At 42.7% G+C, this 12,051-nt stretch overlaps 1 protein-coding gene across 4 annotated transcripts in view; it reads right to left on the bottom strand.

Moving 5' to 3' along the window:
* reep3b (receptor accessory protein 3b) overlaps positions 1 to 12,051 on the bottom strand; it is a 43,235-nt gene that overhangs the window by 17,036 nt on the left and 14,148 nt on the right. For 2 of the 4 annotated variants that reach the window (XM_085283587.1, XM_085283584.1), the window contains exon 2: positions 5,806 to 5,878. The exons of 1 other annotated variant lie outside the window; for it this stretch is intronic. Coding sequence is in view for 1 of the 3 variants with exons in the window: in XM_085283584.1 (XP_085139710.1) it covers positions 5,806 to 5,878 (73 nt within the window). In the remaining 2 variants the exon portion in view is untranslated. Of the gene's footprint in view, positions 1 to 5,805; positions 5,879 to 7,151; positions 7,253 to 12,051 lie in introns of those variants that run through there. One more of the 4 variants, XM_085283586.1, reaches the window with a different exon arrangement.

The following is a 12,051-nucleotide window of genomic DNA, read 5'->3' as shown; positions in this document are numbered from 1 at the left end:
TAATTTGTGTATTTAATTAATTCATTTTGTCACTCCTGGCCCTCCATAGCCGTGAGGATTCATACTGCATCCCTCGTTTCCTGCGCACAGGAAGTTAAAACCAAAAGCAGCTCATATTTTGTATATTCTGGTCTGTCGGGATTAGGATTCCACTTTATTGTCATTGCACATGAATGAATACAGAGTAACAAAACACACTTCTGATTAGATGCAGACTGCAAGAGCAGCAAGTGCAATAAGAGCAGAGCATATCCAGATAAGTCGAGTAGAGATGAATACAGGTGATCTGTACAGCACACAGATGTTCTATCTGTGCAGACGGGCAGATATACAGGTGTACTATGAACAAATATAAAGATATGCTACATATATACAGATGTGCCGGTGTGTGGTAAACAGATGTCCTATGAATATATCTACAGCAGTGGAAGCGTAGCTCTGAACAGTTAGAGTTAGTTAGTTATAATAAGCAGCTCTGGAGTGCCACCATTTTGCATCATCGACCCAGAGTGCATCACTTTGTGTAATAAACACAGGCACACTTCCTGTATTTGTGACAGCGTCCTTCAGTAGAAGACGTTTATAGCATAGTAATGCCCACAACGTGACATACTTGGGGTTTCTTTTGACTTACATTACATGCCCTGAGGAATAATGGGTGCTTCTAAAAAGCTGCATTTTGAAAATGGGTAGAATTGATCATTTTTGATGATCAACCACCTCAGCTTTGACTGAGCAGAGCATTCAAAAGTTATTCTACTAAGAACCCTGCTCCACACTGGTGTAACAAGCGAACATGGTCACGAACCCCAGTGGACAGCTTTGAGCTAATAAACTCGTTTTTAAATGATGTTGTTCTTTCTCTAAGCCTCTGCCTCCTTCGCAGGCTGGCAGCAGTGAAACAAAGGTTGAGGACGTCTGTGAAGGTTCTCAGTCATCCAGGTCATCGTAGTCAAAGAAGCTTCTTCTAAGGTCTAAGTTCTAAGGTCATTTGCCCTTAGAACTGAAGAAGCTTCTCGGATGAAAGGTGAAACGTCTTCAAGCAACTTAAAGAAGTCCAGACGCTTTTCTTTCCAAGCTCCTTAGACAAAGGTCCCCCCCCCCCGGCGGTCTGGCTTCCTTCGTCCCTCTTTGACGGCTTTCCAGTCCCGTCTGACTGGATTTCCATGTTAAACCAAGCAGTAGGTGTGTGTGAGTAAATAAGTGATGCTTAATTGTGTCCCATTTGCCCACAGAGGGGGGTTTTCAGCTACCACTCCGTCATGCTGAACAGCTGTTCACCATGAAAAACATCCAAGATCAAAAAATGCAGATTATGGAAAGTCAGCCAAGACTTCTCATCGTTTTTAATGACATTACTTCACTCATCTCTGTGAGAGTGTGTTTGAAAGAGAAACAACAGGGAAACACATTCACCCATCTCTCACACTCACACTAAATGTAAAGAGTGAGCTGACACTGAGAGGTTTAATTTATACGTTCAGTCTCCCTCTGCTTCAGACATTTCAGCTCCCAGCTTCCTTCTGCTTTCCATTTCTGATAGAATATTTGCTCCTTTCCTCCTTCATTCATTTTATCAGTACAAAGGACATTAAGATGTAACCTATACACCAGCCTTTTAGCTTCCTGGGGCTACAGTAGACATTTACTGACCCTGTCTTTGAATAACTGCCTTCCGGGGGGGGGGGGGGGAGAAGAAACATTACATTAGACTTGCACAGCCACTACTGCTAAGGTTAAACTTGGATCAAAATTCTGGTGGCCCGACACCTCAGCCTCCTAGTAGATGCTCCACACTGCCAGCCCCACTGTGTGATAACACCCACGCTTACAGCTAAGAGGTCAAATGCTAAAAGGTGGGCAACAGTTACGACCACCCGAGCTTCAGTTGTGCCTCTGAAACAAACTCAAAGAATTTTGAGCAAACTTGCATCCAAGCAGCTGATTAACCATCCATCAAGTCATCCTGACTAAATGAAAGAAACACTAAAGTTTTATCGATTAGTCATCAAATTGTCATCTATCATCTATCATACCAAACTTCTAAGGTGCACACAGAGCATCACAACACTTTTCTCAAGCACTGACCCACATCTTATGTTCCTCAGCTGCAGAGACTAACAAGCTTTTATTTAAAGTGTGTTTGCATCGCTCATAATGTTTGGTCTTAATTTATTTAGTTCTTGGGCTTTGCAGACAAACTATGATTCCTTATACGGAGGCTTTATGGCGGTTTTGAGTTCAATCCTCCGAAAAGGCTCCAGCATGTTGGCAATGACATTCAGTCCAAAGAACGCTGACTGGTTGAAAAGCCTGTAAGTGAAGCACAGACAGCGACTGCAGCTTTTTTTTTTACATCGGTGCTAAAAAGTTCTCTCTCTCTCACGACCTGTGCTGGAGCTTCTCCCAGAGGTTTTTCTCCCCACCTCACCAAGCAGTGCTGACAGGGCACCACTCGATCAATACGCTGATATCTAGGGATTAAAAAGAATCTGATGTATGTAGTTAGTTATGAGATTTGTGGATTACTTGTTTACACTCTGCCAGACTATACTTGGATCAGCTGATTTCTTTTGGTGGTATTCCAAACACATGCTGCCAAAAGGTAAGTTGCTTAAAACCATGCAACATGATTTAAGGCCATCTGTCACATCTCTGCTTTACTATGTTCATTGATCAGCCATCAAAAGTGCAGATACGCTGAACTGGCAAATAGCTGATACTGGCCGATATACTGGCCCCACTGAAGCACCATAAAGCAACATCTCATGTGCTCAGGTCTTTAGTCATCCTTCATTTCATCCCAGACCTTCTTAAAATGATTTAAGTGGTCTTGAGCAACAGCTCTCCAAGCTTTCTGGAGGTCTTTGAAAGCTGTTATTTGGTTATTGGCTGTTTTTCATACTCATTTACAGTTCAGTCCTTGTACCGGAGGACTGTTTGGGTTTTTGTAGCCACCTAACACAAACCTTTCTGAAAGTACAGCGTCTACAGCCATCTGTAAACCACAGAGTCCAATCCACCGTGTTAGAGATTTTGTCAAAATTAATATAAATTTAAATCAGGAAACACCATCTGGAAAGCATTTGATGCACAACAGCTTAAGTTTTCCAAAACACACTGCAAAAGATATGTTGTATGTACTCACATGGTGGAGCAGACAGGCCTGCTCAATCATGGCAGGGATACACACGGCTGATCTCAGACCTGTTTATCTACAACTGAGTGTGGTCGACTGTACATGGATGGACAACTCCGACTACAACGCTGCTGGAAACTGAGCGACATCACTAACATCAGTCAGTGAGCGCAATGGTACGTGCACGTTTTCATAAGCAGTGAACAAAGAAGGAGGCTGGGACTTGAATCTGTTTCAAGTTTGTCATGAACTGGAGTAACCTCTGCAGGGTGAGCTGCAGCTACAAACAAGCAGCAACGAGACGCAGAATAGCTGCTGCGCTGCACACAAAGTATTTCTCCTGGTCAGCTTAAGTACAGCTTGCTTCATGAAACAAGAAACAGTACTGATCTTCATTTCCAACCATTCCTTTATGAACCTCTGCAAAAGCAAAGTAAAAGCAGAGGTCTAACAAGAAGAGCAGATAAGGATAAAGTAAGTGGGTGAAAGACGCAGCAGTCTGAGACAGGGTGTGTTAAAGCTGTATGTGAATGTGTTACTAACTCAGCAGACTGGAATGTCACTCTCACTGGTATTAGTTACATCACCCGACTCCTTAGCCAAAACACCTCTAGGGCATATCGTCTATATGCATCCAGCCGTGCTTCAAATGTGTAATCAGTCCCAAGACCTGTTTAACATTCTGCAAAAGACTTAAAGAAAGCAAGTTGGTATCTACCAGAGGGGCTAGTCCCTAAGACAAGGACAAGAATGTCTGAATCGAGATGAAAGATCAAATCATTCGAACCATCAAACGCATTTTTAAAACTGACAGAGAAGAAAATATTTCAAAGGATGGAGGACTGTAATCACAGATGAAAGTGAGCTTTGGTAGGCAGGGTGACTCTAAAGTCCTCTAATGGCACAGGGGAGAAATAACTCACTTCAAAAGAACTATTAATCTACCAATAGATTTAATAGTTAAGCAAGTCGGCTTGCTTAAGTTCAAACTGAGGTTCAGGCTACGTCCACACGTACACGGGTACTTTTGAAAACTGAGATTTACCGCTTTCTTTTTTTTTTTTTAATCCCGCCCACACGTAAATGCAAAAACGAAGGAAAACGCTGCTAGGAACATGCCAAAGCAACAGGTGGCGATATATTCCTAACCGTGTAGAAATGTTGGCCAATCAGAAGTCTAGAAGCCTGGGTGGGAAAGAGTAAACAAAGATGGCGCAGAGAAGCAGAACTGAGCCCTTTGTGTGGAGGGACTGAAACTGTGTTGTATATGTAAGCATGTAAACACTGCAGAGAGTCAAGTTAAAGGTCCGCCATTGTAGAAATCCATTTCTACATTTCTGAGGACTGCTTCCATCACCTCGCTGAATCTGCGTCGATGCAGTCATGAAGCAGTTCTGAAGTCAGACAGAGGCACACTGAATGATCGATTCATACCTAATAAAGTGGTCAGTAAATAGGAGAATGTATACGGGAGAACATCATGAGCGCTGGCTGCTTTCACACCGCTAACCAGCACAAAGATGCTGTTGTGTAACGAGTGGAAGTTGTCAAGTCAAAATAAACAGCATCAGCAGCCTGAATGTAGAAAAATGTGACACGAGCTCCTTTTTCCATCAGTACCTCCTCGGATCAACTCCCCACGGATTGACTGGTCGCCCAATCCAGTACTACCTAACGAGGTTGTTGTCATAGCAACACGCCCGAGCATCCTGCAATGTAATTAATATGCGACACGAACGCTACAACAAAGTTGGACGTCGACACAATACCTGGTGTTTGGCCCGTGGCGTTTCGTCACTCTCAAAGATCATGGCCTTGTTTTTGTTGGGGGGTTTTTGCCATTTCATTCAATGCAGAGTTTCAAAAATGGCCATTTTAATTTTCATGAAGGAGACACTGTCCGTGACTCACCGAGTGACGCTACTGACCAGCCAATCAGTGGCATGCAGTCTGATGACCTCACATTTTAGTGCCTGCTTGGATCGCCTGGAACCCCGGGGCAAGCAGGTACTTTATTTTAAAAAAAACCCCACACCTGGTACCAGGTACTATGACCTAATGGAAAACTGTGGCACACCATACCGAGTCGATCCCAGTAGGTACTGATGGAAAAGGGGCTGTGCAGTCAATGTCACTAACAGTGGATACACAGCCTGCTCTGCATTAGTCCAACATAGTCTATTACTGTACTGCACATATCATCTCTGAGTTAATATCACCATTCAGGTTATTTTGAAAAAGGTACATAATGATGAAAATAAGATATATATTTTAAACTTACAACATCATATGTTCAGTTTCACTGACATATGCAGACAGCACATGAAGCACATGAAGCACGACGGCTGTGTCAGCAGGACCATGCTGGACGCATTCACATACAAAATGACGTCACTTGATGATATTATTCATTTGCATGCCTGCTGGTATAATTACTCATTAAGTGAAAAAGCTATAATCATGCTCCAGATCATTTTGGCCCACGTTACCTCCTAATTTGTCGAAGTTGTTGAAATGAAATGTTTTCTAATGTTTAAAAACAACATTAACAAATTTTAATAACTTAGACCCCCCCCCCCCCCTCACCCCCCCACAGTGTGTCTGTGTGTGAGATGAAGTCATGCAGGAGAAGAGAAGTAAATAAAAAGTAATATTTCTGAACTTACATATTCCTTAACATTTTTGGTCTTGACAGCTTTGTAAGAGTAGTACGCAGGATACAGAGTCCCAAACAGCAGCCTGCATGGAGACAGAACACATGACAACTTCTCTCAAATTTAATCAACACAAATACAGTTTCTCTAGTAAAGTTTAACAGGAAAGTTCTCTGCACTGTAACATCGCTGGTATGTGGAAACACAGCTTTGCCTTTAAACCCACACCCTATTTCAACACGCTGATCAGCAGGCATACATAGCGAAGACGGGCCCGTACATGGTGTATATGATACAGTAGATACTGAGTGGTGAACCAGTGCTGCAGGTTTATACATTCTGTTTCACATGTATACAAGAAATTATTTTTATGTTGGTTTGTTTGTACCAATGCATACACTGCTGAAAGCCTGCAGTGCCACCATGCAAGCTAAGGCAAACGTCCAAAACTGCGTTTTTATTGTTAAAAACCATCATTTCTTGCATCTGAACAATGTGGGGACTCATTTATATCCCACTTTCCTCTGTCATATAATGCAACAGTTTGGTTTCTATGCAGTTTTCAACACTACCCCAAAATACTGCACTGTTCACTCAGGACTGTGTGCTAAGATTCAAGCAGAGAAAATCATATGAAGAATGTGAAGCTGGGTTTCTGAAGCTGAGGTGCTTTTGACTGTGCAGGCCTCGTTTTTTTAATTATATACTGAATTTCACCTGAACGAAAGAGAAACTGCACAACGAGCAATAAAGGATCAAGCGTTTCAGATGACGTTAGGTGAGCTCTCGTTACACACAGCAAAACAATGAACATCTACACACCCACACTAGGTAAACACCATATACTGTTCATGGTAGAAGCCTGTGAAGGAGTGACTCACAATGCAAGATAAGCGACTCGATAAATTTAAAGTGGGACACTCCTTTCCTCCAATCCCTCTTCCTTAAGCTCCTCTTGCACTGAGGTTACTCTGTCTACAGCACAGTGTGCAGGTCTCTCCAGTATGCACAAGCTAGATATACCCTGACTGTGCACCACATAAGAACACACAGCTTCTTGGGCGGCATTCAGTTTGTCAGCTGCCATCAACATTACTCAGCTGCACAGATTACAGGAAACACTGACAGACAGGAGAAGCACAGCATGGCTACAGCACAAAATAAGTGCTTTAGTATCATTGCAGTTTTTGTACGTCACATTTAACGTAAAAAGTGTGGAAATTGTCACCAGTCTTTTCTTAAAGCTGTCTGACTCGTCGATAGGACAGAATAAAACCAGTAAAGAACTTTTACTCTTTTAGCTAGTTAGCTAGTAGCCATCAGCAATGTTGTGGGTTACCTTGTTTTACCCTGCTTACCTTGTCTAGTTTTACTGGACTGTTTGGTTGTTCTTGGGGGTTTTTCACAAAAATGAATAAATAACTAAGTTATGTAGTGGCTGAGAGGTCGAGCATGGACCAGGATGCAACAGTCTCACCACTTTTGATCACAAAGCAAGGTTTAGGTACACAGCTGGAACATAGCTGTCTGATTGCAATCACTCTCACACAGATTGGCAAAGGTTTGCAAATAATGTCTGTCTAATTGCAATCAGCAAACTACTGCAATCTGGCTGTCCCAGTACCTGCGAGCGCCTCTCTGGAAGAGGAGACTAAACTAGTCGCGCTCTTTTTGTTCTTTTATAAAAGTGAATTTGCTGACATTATGTAGACATTTTGTAGCAACTGCATGGCTCTTTGTGGGGGCATTTCTGTTGTAAGTCTGAAGGTTCTGGCTAGACTCTGAATGGAAGCAACTACATTTGTGTAGTTGTATTTTCTATACATGTAGATGGAAACAGAATTGTGATTTTGTTCATTTTAATGGTTAATCGCTGTATTATAACAAACAGAATCGATGTAATTGCCAAACTAGCCCCATATCAAACAAAAACCAGACGAATGATAGACTCGCCGTGTCTTACTGCTGTCGTCTGAACGCATTAAAGTTGCTTTGAAGACTGCAGCTGACTGGGAGTGGTCATGGACCTGCTCCCTGTCTTGCAGAAAGTCCCAACATTTTTGTGGTCTTCAATTTGTGCTAACTGTGAGAATGATTCATGTTAACATCATAAAGATTTCAGTGCTTTAATTCTGCGGATGTTCACGGGAAACGATTAAAACACACACGTTAGAAAGACGGGCTTCATGAGTTTTACCGGACTGCCGCTAGCTACCATGACAACAGCAGCGGCTACAGCGAGTCCAGACATGCTCGCATAAGCGTGGGACGATCCTCTCCATCCAAATCAAATAATCCTGATCTTAATGCTGTAGTCTGTTTGTGCCTCCACTCAAATACACCTGACCAGTCTCACAACAGCACTGCAAACACCAGAGAAAACCAAATGATAAGAAGCCTGTGAGAAACTCTGTACAGAGGAAACAGCCAAAGCAGATTAAATGGTATCTGCTAAACACAGATTTGGACTAAACAGAATCTCTCGTACCCAAGTGTAGCCTGGATCCAGAGAAATACCATCATCCATATCAGTGCCATCTTCAACTTCTCCAGTTAGCACCCAACACGATACAGCGCTGCAGCTACAGACAGGCACACAGCCTCCTCTCACGAGCAGCTGGAACAGGAACTGATGTTCATAATACCGAACACGCCTCACAAGGAAGCGAGAACAGGCCGGAGACATCGATCATTCTAATCATCCAGTATTGGATCAGATTAAAAGAAAAACAAGACTCCGCCTTCCAGTGCCCGATCACTCTGATCACTTACATCAACAGCAGTGATGGGATACAACATAAATACTTTCATGTTTGCAAAATGTTTCGACATTTATAAAGACAAAAATATCAGATAATCTCATGATGGTGTAAGAATAAAGGAGCTGATTTAACCCTTCTGCTACATGTTGAGGATTTTACCAAGAGCTCAGCAACCAAGAACGGATCCTTTGAGTATTTACTGCCCCGTGGCTGTAAATAATCGGCTTATTTACTGATTAGTTATGAACAACTTTCAGACTTTTAGGAAACATGGAAGCCTTTAAATCATTTTTGCACTATAAAAATCTCTAACCACAGACTTCACGGATACAGTATCGTACACAGACACACCGCCTTGGACCACAGTCCCCTCAGTAACCAGCGAGCTGCCAACAAACAGAGCTGTTTATATTCCAGCTGTCGCTATAGAAACATCGAGGTAACCAAGACTTCACACGCTCGTCACGTCTCTGCGTCATGTCAGTGCAGGTTCAAAAATGTGCTTTTTGTTCGATAAAGGGCAGAGAAGCACACAGCCGAGCCACCGACGGAAAACAAAACTCTGTACCTGAATCCTGTTTCTCTGTTCTGGTGCTGAATGGGTTTTGTGTGAGCGTTTAAAGCAGACAGGAAAGCTGCCAAGATCAGACCCTGGACTACCCAGACACACAGGGACAAGAGCCTGCAAGGACGTCCTGGTCTCGCCATACCAAGGGTGTCAAACATAAGGTCCAAGATTCAGAATCAGCCCAGAAAACACTGCAGTCAGGCCCACTGATTTCTTCTTCTTTTAACTGTATTTTCACACATTTTACAGCCTGTCCCACTGATAAAAATCTCCACTACAGCTATTGATGCTATACGAAAATAATTCAATTAAATGACTAGTAAATGGACTGGTTCTTATATAGCGCTTTTCTACTCTGAGCACATGCTTTACACAACCTGCCTCATTCACCCAGTCACACAAGCACTCTTCCTGCATGTAAGATATGTTCTATAATCTGACGGTGGAGCAGAGACACCTTGGGGTTAGTATCTTAGCCAAGGATACTTGCCATGCACTGGAGCAGACGGGGACCAAACACCAACCTTCTGATTAGTAGGTGACCTGCTCTACCGCCGCAGCTACAGCCACGCCTTGTACCGACTCCTGACAGCAGCAACGATTAGACGACTCGTCACACACACTCTTACTCAGAGATTAAATGTGCAGTTAAATGTTTTTAGTTCATTGGGAATTTACTTTCCCAATGAAAGTCCAGCCCACTTAAAATCAAAGAGAGCTGTATGTGGCCGAAGATGTAAAGTGAGTCTTCCACATCTGCTGTCACGTAGGATTCGGCTTTTCAGTTTCATATGATGGCAAAGATATTACTTGGTAACAAATCCATGAGTACCCATATTGGTGGTGAACGCTGTTAAACTTAAAGGACGGTATGTTATGCAGGAAAGTGAAGGCGGGTGTGGAAGGTTCCTCCAGGAAAGTAGGACAATCACAGGAAAATCAAACCTCAAGAGTGGATTTGTCTCAGCAGGAGTCACCTGAGCTATTTCATACATTTTATTATAAAAATATTTAAGCCACACAAAATCAAAACATCAGCAGCCAATCAATGCCCATTCCAAGATCAAGAGCAATAAAGCTTTATTTCAAACTTTTTTTAAGAACTGGAGGGAAAATAGTTCCCAGAGATTTTCTGGACAGGTCATGCACATACACTGTACTGCATGTCTGTCTATAAATACATGCTGGCCCACCCTTTGCAGCTATATCAACTTCAAACTCTTCTGGGAAGGCTTTCCACGAGGTTTAGGAGTGTTATTGGACATTTCTGACCATTCTTCAAGAAGCACATTTGTGTGTTCAGGCACTGATCCCGAGAATTCCTGGCTCATCTCAGAGAGGTTATATTGGATTGCGCCACAACTTCTGATAAACAACGCCACACCATAATCCACCTTCCAACAAACTTCACATTTGGCACAGTGCAGTCAGACCGCTAACCTTCTTTTGGCAACTGTCAAACCCAGACTCATCTGTTGGCCTGACAGAAGACGTGTGATTGTCACTGCAGAGAACATCTCTACTGCTCTCGAGTCCAGTCACGACACGTAACACTGTGGATGCAGCGGTTGAGCTATGGAAAGCCACTCCATGAAGCACTGTTCTGAGTGACTGATGCTTGGCAACTCTGCACACGCTGTGTCTCCACATCAGCTGACCCCACTTTGTGACTGAGTTGCTGTCATTTCCCAGTTGCTTCCACTTACAATACCACCAACTGTGGAATATTTAGCAGTAAGGCAACTTCACAGCTGTACTTGTTGCACAGGTGGCATCCATCATGTTTGTAGAAGCAGTCTGCATGGTTAGGTGCTTGATTTATACACCTGTCACAATAAGGGCGATGAAACAGCTGAATTTGATGACTTGGAAGGGTGAGTGAATCCTTCTTAATGCACTTGCAGCTTGTTTCTCAGCACACTGTCTTACATTATTAAATTAATGCATTTTAATCTGTCTTTTCTGTAATTCTCTGCAAACTATTTATAAAAAAATAACTGAGTAATATACTCAGCCAATTCTTCGGGCAGTTTCTCATTCTGCAGAGTCACTGCTACTTCACCCTTTCAGACTGCAGCAGCCACAGTAGTCTTTGTTCTGCTCTACAACTACACTGAGCTCAGCGCAGTCGCACCAGTCGTTTCTTCACCTGGTGCAGGTTCTGGTTGGTGATGTGCAAAACAAGAAACTGTGAAGAAGCAGCTACCGTACGTGCTGCAACAGCAAACCGGCCAGTGAATCTGGCCTCCATCCCCATAGCTATCAACTTTGATACGTTACCTAGTAAAAGTAATGTTCTGTTCCTCTATCGACAGTTACTGTAAAGTGGGTGAATTTACTTATGACGCTGGAGTGCAGCCACTTTGATCTGACACGGCTCCTGACTTGGGAACTTTAGCCAATCGTCCTGTTTGAGGCTTGAACTGGACCTCTCCACTGTGTTTGCACCTTCTTCAGTATTTTTAATGGCATTTTAAAATAGCTTCTGTATGAAACAGAGCCTCAGTCTTCGTGAATGAAAGTCTAGTGTTAGCACTAATTAGCACATGTGTTTGTGTTTCACAGCTTGCTAACAACTTAATACTGTACCACATCATCCAAATATGGTCCCTTCTGGTTTTAGAAAACTAACATGCTAACCAAGACATTATTATTTACACTTAAACTACAGTTACTGTGCAGTCCTTTACTCTGTTTAGCCAAAGACCTGTGCAAACTAACACCAGAGCAGAACCTGGCATAAGACGAATTGAGGACAAATCTGAAGTTTGAAAAAAGTATCAAATGTCCTCCTGTCATCGAGCTTCACATGGCCTAATTAGATTACTATGGGTCATGTGACTGTGCTGATTTATGTACTAATATTTATTTTAAACTGAATCATTCAGGATCAAAGAGATTCCTTTAGACTTTCAGCTGTGTCCCATC

Source organism: Mchenga conophoros, linkage group LG8 (assembly GCF_057382185.1).
Source record: "Mchenga conophoros isolate Kocher_MC1m ecotype Shallow Benthic linkage group LG8, M_conophoros_male_GT1.1, whole genome shotgun sequence".
In the NCBI taxonomy this organism is placed as follows: Eukaryota; Metazoa; Chordata; class Actinopteri; order Cichliformes; family Cichlidae; genus Mchenga; species Mchenga conophoros.
The sequence above is the reverse complement of the archived record's forward strand: the minus strand, read 5'-3'. Positions and strand labels throughout refer to the sequence as shown.